Raw genomic sequence first — 1,166 nt, 5'->3', positions numbered from 1 at the left:
AATTAAAGAACTAGTGTATACTTAAGAAGTAATTAATTTTTCAAAGAAAACACTTTAATAAAAAATTAAACGGTTTTGCACTGAATGTACAGTTAGACTCCATTTAACTTTCAAATTTTTCGGACCGAAATAAACAGACTTATAATGTCTATTTGTATTGTGACGTCATATTATGACATCATTTTGGAGAATTTCTTGCCTACCGGGGTCCATGCAAAGCAAAAAAAGATTTAGGGGTCCGCGGTAAAAAAAGTTCAAGAACCCCTGCTTTAATCAAAAAACAATCCGAGACAAATTTAAAAGTTTGGTGTTTAAATCTCGGCTCTAAATGGTGCTTCATCGTTATAATTTGGGCGAAAAGCAGGACTATCCGTTCCGATAGTAAAATACGTCAAAACTGCCAATAAATACATCAATGAAATCAAAACGAGCAAATGCATTGTTTTTAGGTTGTTACGTCAATATTCGCTTGGGCATTAAAAAGCGAAGTTACCTTCGGCGGTAATTTACTATTTGTTAAAAGGTTTATTTTTCAACGAAGCAAACATTGCTTGGGTTCTGCAAGAACAATAAAATTTAATATCGAATAATTGCCGATACTGCCATTTAAAATCGCGTATAGACTCCAATCAGAAATTAATAAACATCACTAAACCAAAGTTTACAAAGATTTACAAAAATTAAGCCCTCGCAAGCGTCGCAGTATTTCAGAACTCCCTCCCGCAAGCGAGGTCATGCGATTTTAAAGGCGCTTTCCTTAGTTTAAACAGTTAAAACAATTAAAATTCCGTTTTCAGGACGTCGTAGAGACATAAAGCAAATGAAGCCCAGACGAGCGCTGTCAGCTCATTATATGGCGTCAACACTGAATAACGCTACCCGAGATATAGAGTTTTATCCAGTGATTCTCAAACTTGGGCCAATGGATTAGTTTAGGGTGTCCATTGTCCATGGAGGTCTATATTTAAAATCATGCTATATTAATTGAAATTAGAAATAATTTTTCGAATAAAAAGAGTTTAATAGAGAACAAAACGCTTTGCCACCTTCTTCATGAATCTATCTTGACTTTATAACAGTTTAATAATTTTTTGAACGAAAACGGCAGGTTTTTTAGGCCTACTTGTTTCATGGTGTCATATTTGAAAAATTTGCACCTTTGTCCA

At 34.3% G+C, this 1,166-nt stretch overlaps 1 protein-coding gene across 1 annotated transcript in view; it reads right to left on the bottom strand.

The window, feature by feature from the left end:
* Positions 1–525: 525 nt before the first annotated feature.
* LOC146163383 (cytosolic carboxypeptidase 6-like) overlaps positions 526–1,166 on the bottom strand; it is an 11,882-nt gene continuing 11,241 nt past the window's right edge. Inside the window, exon 13 of the mRNA XM_083380472.1 lies at positions 526–558. Within this exon, the coding sequence (XP_083236598.1) occupies positions 526–558 (33 nt within the window). The remainder of the gene's footprint in view (positions 559–1,166) is intronic.

The sequence above is a fragment of the Ascidiella aspersa genome, chromosome 2, assembly GCF_963924565.1.
Source record: "Ascidiella aspersa chromosome 2, kaAscAspe10.2, whole genome shotgun sequence".
NCBI lineage: Eukaryota > Metazoa > Chordata > Ascidiacea > Phlebobranchia > Ascidiidae > Ascidiella > Ascidiella aspersa.
This window is presented reverse-complemented; position numbering and strand designations above follow the sequence as displayed.